Source organism: Apteryx rowi, unplaced genomic scaffold (genome assembly GCF_003343035.1).
Source record: "Apteryx rowi isolate R43461 unplaced genomic scaffold, aptRow1 scaffold_1208, whole genome shotgun sequence".
Lineage (NCBI taxonomy): Eukaryota > Metazoa > Chordata > Aves > Apterygiformes > Apterygidae > Apteryx > Apteryx rowi.
The window spans coordinates 45,477-50,402 of record NW_020447429.1 but is presented as its reverse complement, the minus strand read 5'-3'; the positions used below and the strand labels follow the sequence as shown (position 1 = coordinate 50,402).

General features: G+C 66.4%; 1 protein-coding gene across 1 annotated transcript; it reads left to right on the top strand.

Moving 5' to 3' along the window:
* Positions 1-736: 736 nt before the first annotated feature.
* Positions 737-4,617, top strand: SIGMAR1 (sigma non-opioid intracellular receptor 1). Its single transcript, XM_026090929.1, has 3 exons — positions 737-1,004; positions 2,166-2,258; positions 2,640-4,617. Exons 1-3 carry the CDS (start codon positions 737-739, stop codon positions 2,864-2,866), a joined length of 588 nt encoding a protein of 195 aa, XP_025946714.1. The 3' UTR covers positions 2,867-4,617.
* The last annotated feature ends 309 nt before the right edge of the window (positions 4,618-4,926 follow it).

The window sequence follows — 4,926 nt, the reverse complement described above, 5'->3', positions numbered from 1 at the left end:
GGGGGCCGGGGCCGGGACTGGGGCAAGGGGGGAGCGGGGAACCGGGACCGGGATCGAGGGGGAACCCGGGAACTGGGACCCGTCGGGGGGGACCGGGATCAAGGAGGGACCGGGACCGGAGGGGAATGGGACTGGGATCCAGGGGGGACCGGGACCGCGGAACCGGGGGAGAATGGGACCGGGACCGAGGAGGAAACGGGGAACGGGGGGGGGACTGGGACTGGGATCAAGGTGGGACCGGGATCACAGGGGGACTGGGACTGGGGGGGTTGACTGGGAGCGGGGAACCGGGACCAGTATCAAGGAGGGACCAGGGAGCCAGGACCGGGGGCATCCAGGGCACCGGAGGGGGCTCAAGGTGGGACCGCGAGGAGCGGGATGGGACCGCGGCGGAGGAGGGAAGGGGGAGCGGGAGCATCCAGCCCGGTCCCGTGGGGCTGAGCCCCCCAGCGCTGGGGCTGGGCTGGGCAGAGCCGCAGGTGGGTCGGGGCAGGCCGGACGGGGCCCTGGCAGGGCTGCCGGGGGCTGCGTGTCCCCAGGGCAGGACACCGGGGCCTGGCCCGGGCCGGCACCCAGCCCCGGGGTGGGCTATGGGGCTGGAGCGCCCGGTGCTGCACGTCCTCCTCCACCATCTGGGTCCAGGCGCCACCGTGTCTGAAGGCTGCAGAGAGCCGAAATCCCCCCCTCCCGAGGGGGAGACCCCTTGGAGGAAGTGCTGGGGCCCCCTGGCTGAAGGATGGAGATGTGGGGAGGGAGGTTCGGGGGGGCTGGCAGGGCCTCACGGCGACCCTTGGGTGCTGCAGGGCTGGACCACGAGCTGGCTTTCTCCAAGATCATCGTGGAGCTGCGGAAGAAGCACCCGGGCCACATCCTGCCGGACGAGGACCTGCAGTGGGTGTTCGTGAACGCGGGCGGGTGGATGGGCTCCATGTGCCTCCTGCACGCCTCGCTCACCGAGTACGTGCTGCTCTTCGGCACTGCCGTCGACACCGGGGGCCACTCGGGTAAGCGGGCTCGGGGGGCCTGGCCCCACGGGGCTGGCGGGGAGGGGGGTATCGGAGGTCTTTYTGCCCCGCGCCTGCAGGCAGCACCATGAAACCTTGGCAGAGCAGGGCTGTGCTGCCCCCTGTGCTGCTGGTCGCAGCTCAGCCGCCGTAACGTGGCCCGAGCGTCAAAGTGCTCAGCAGCACGGCTATGGCCAGCCCCAAGCTGCTCAGGCTCGTTTGCGCAGGGCCCCCGTTGACAGCGTCACGGTGGCTGCGTTGAGCGATTGTCACCGCCGAGCTGCAGCCAGGGGGTGACCGTCAGGGACGCTGGGTTCGCTGTAGCGAAGGAGCCCCTCTCGCCGGCCGTGCCTGACGTGGCACGGAGCTGCTGCAGACAGGGACGTGTGGGCTGGCCGCCATGGCTTTGCTGGACGGAGTCCGTGTCTGCCGAGACTCGGTGCCTTCACGCAGCCTGGGCAGCTGCCGGCGTTTCAGCCCTGTTCGTGGGAAATGGGCAGCAGAGCAGTTGCAAGGTAGCCCCCGATTCAGTGGTGGCACGTGGGTGTCTTTTGTCCCAGGTGCCTGGCAGGTTCTGCTCGCGGCCAGCCCCCCCGGGCAGAGCCTTGACAAGAGTGTTTTTACCTAAGATGCTGTTGTTAAATAAGCGGTGGAGCCTTTCCCCACCTCCAGCAGGCTGGGGCTCGGGCACCCCTCCGCCGTGGGCAGCCGTGGGGGGGCAGCCCCTGCAGCAGCCTCGCTCGCGCCGCGCGATGCCATCCTGCAGCTGCTGCCTCAGCAGCAGCCGAGCCAGGTCCCGGTTCATGGTGTTCTGGGCAGCCAGGACTCTCCACGTCCAACTGGCAGGCGGAGGCAGGCATCGCATCTCCCCACCGCTTCGTGAGGGAGCCGATGCCAAGACACTCTGGGAACGAAGGGGGCATAAAGATACTGAGCAGCTCAGGCTGTCGGGACGTGGCCGGTTACGCAGGGAGCCTGGGTACCACCAGGCCTGGTCCACTCTCTTCGGTGCTTGCCCAGGCTTCACTGATGCCATGGGGCTGGTGTCCTTCCCCACTGGAGGGCTGCTCCTTGGCTCTGATCTCAGCCACCAAGTTGTCCCCGTACCCTCAGGGCCCTGGGCAGGCAYGCGCTGAGCTGATGCCGTCTGTCCTCTCTCAGGTCGGTACTGGGCGGATATCTCTGACACCGTCATCTCGGGGACCTTCCGGCAGTGGAAAGAGGGAACCACCAAAAGCGAGATCTACTATCCAGGTAAGCACAGGAGCAGCAGTGCCCTGCGGGCTGCGCACGTGCCTATCTGTATCCACATCGCCGGGGCACAGCTGCTCTGCRGCCTGATCCTCTGCTGTGGTGCAGAGCCTCCTCCTTCCAGCTGGCAGAAGCCAAGAGCTYGGGATGGGGGGCTTCATAACCCCTGAGCACATCCCAGCATCTTAGCGGGTGCCAGGARTAGAGAAGTGGCTGGTTACCCCAGSGAGCAAGGCTGGAGAGGGTTTAGAGGCCTGCCTGGCATGGGGCACATAGTTCAGGGTGCTCAGCACTGTACTTTCGGGGCCCGCACATCCCCTCTTTGGGCACGATCCGGGAGCACCACCCGCCACTGGGAGCAACGCCGTGCCTGTGTGTTGGCAGGGGACACCATCGTGCACCAGGCGGGAGAGGCCACGTCCGTGCAGTGGAGTGCGGGCACCTGGATGGTGGAGTATGGCCGGGGCTTCATCCCCTCCACGCTCGCCTTTGCCCTGGCTGACACCCTCTTCAGCACTCAGGACTTCGTCACCCTCTTTTACACCCTGCGGGTCTACGCCAAGGGCCTGCTCTTGGAAGCCAATGCCTTCTTCAGCACCATGGCTTGCTGAGCCCGGCTCGCCGGGGTGCTCTGCAAGGCAGAGCTGGCTCYTCTTCTCCCAGCCTTCCTCCCTCCTCCTCCTCCTCCCTGGGACCAGGCTCTAGCAGAGGCAGCAGATCCCCTGTGCCTCTGCCCTGTCTCTCTGTCCTTCCCCATGTGCCAGCTCGGCTGAGCACCGAGCCCATCTTGCACCCTGTGCCAGTGGGTGCCAGGACAGATGGACCATGGCAGAGTCACAGCAATGCAGATCACGAGTTCTCTTTCCTACTTGCCCGTCCCCTCTTAGTGCAGAGCCTTATCCTGCTTTTCCATCCTCCGGGGACAGCTGCCTTGCACTAGAGTGGCCTTGCAAGATATRAAGACCCCTGTGTGCTCTCAGAGGAGCTGGGGCTGGCTGTCCCCGGCTCCACAAAATTTCTGCAGCTCCCAAGACGTAAGGAAGACGATGCTGGTGTAAGCCAGGCTGCACCATCCCTCTCAGGGCAGGGAGCGTGGGGAAAGCCGTCCAGAGACACGTCTCTGTGGGCAGCACCCAACGTACAGGGATGCTGCGAGGTTCCCCGTCTCCCTCCTGGGCTGGCAGGCTGCCCCAGGCTGCGGTCAGCGCAGAGAGCAACSTATCCAGCTGGCAGCTCCTCTCGGTGGCTCAGATCCCGGCTGATGTGTTTTGGCAGCACACAGTGTCCCCCTGGCACAGGCCAGAGGCCGCTCTGTGCTGGGACCCCCAGACAGTCGGGATGCCCGGCCTCTGTGCTGGAGGTCTGTCCCAGTTCAGGTACCTGCTCCCAGTGGGTGAGTTGCCCTGGGGGGCAGAGGCTGGAAGAGGGTCCCGTTCCCCTGGTCCCCCCCCCCCCATCCATTCCCCCAAAAGGGGAGCGCCACCGCCTGTCGCCTTAACCGAGAGCCCATTCTGCGGTGGCCTCCAGGCTATGCACGTGTATAGTGTCTGCGGGTGCTGGGGAGCGCCAGCCGGGAAGTGCTGGGGGCACCCAGACCTCTATATTAGCTCAGGACAGGACCTCACCCCTCTGAACGCTTCCCCTGGCTGAGATACCCCGGCCCCCAAGTCCCCAAACCTCCCGCCCCTGCTGCCTCCATCCCTAACTAAAGGGTTGAAGGAGGCGCTGGCTGGAGGCCTGCCAGGGGGAACGGCAGCCCTGCTCCCCGCAGGAGCGGAGAGCCTGGATCAGCTCCCTGCTTGGCCCGAGCAGCCCGGGAACGGCCCCACAGAGCACCAGGGTCCCGGCCGTGGAGGGAGCTGGCATGAAGGGAGCGAGCAGGGCAGGCGACCGGGAACGCCGGGCCCCCCTCGGCTGCACCCCGGCTCCGCTCACCGCTAGGCTGCTTGCAGGGGCTGATCCCTTCTCCAGCCCCGTGGTCTGTCCGTAGTGGCTGCCACGGCAGGAAGAGGTGCTGGGCCCCCTGTGAGAGCCGCTCTGAGCATCCCCTCCTGATGGAGGAGCCTGGCCTTGCTCCGAGCTGGCCGCGCTCCCTCGGCCGAGCCGGGGGGTACGGGCGCCCCACTCGCAGTCCTCGTGCCTGACCCACGCAGGGTGCCACGTCCCGGGCTCACTGCTTGGTGGAGGGCTTTAACCTCAGCGCGGTTCCCAAACTAACGTGTCCACCCTGGCCACCAGGCCTGTAGCATGTCCCTCCTCCTGCTCCTCAGACTGTCCTCGTCCCACCAACCAGCAGCCCCGCACATGGGCTACTTCTAAACTTGCCACTCAAAAAAAGATGTCAGTAATAAACATGTTCATCYGACCAGTCTGAGTTCTTGGGAGAGTCTCTGGAGCGTGCTGGGCCCCCTGCGGTGCGGGAACGGCGTTAGGTCAGGCTCTGTCCGGGTGCTCCTGGCTCAGCACTGGAGCAGAGGGTGCCCTTGGTGGCTGGGAAGAGCTCAGCGTCCCCCACCAGCCCTGCCCRGTGCCAGGCTGAGCCCCCGCAGTGGGTCCTGCTCTGGGCCATAGGATCCCGGRGGTTGGGTGCTGGGCAGGATCAGGTCCGTCTCCGCTCCCACAAGCCGGCAGGAGATGGTGCTGTTACTCCTCTTTCCACCGCAGTTGCTCR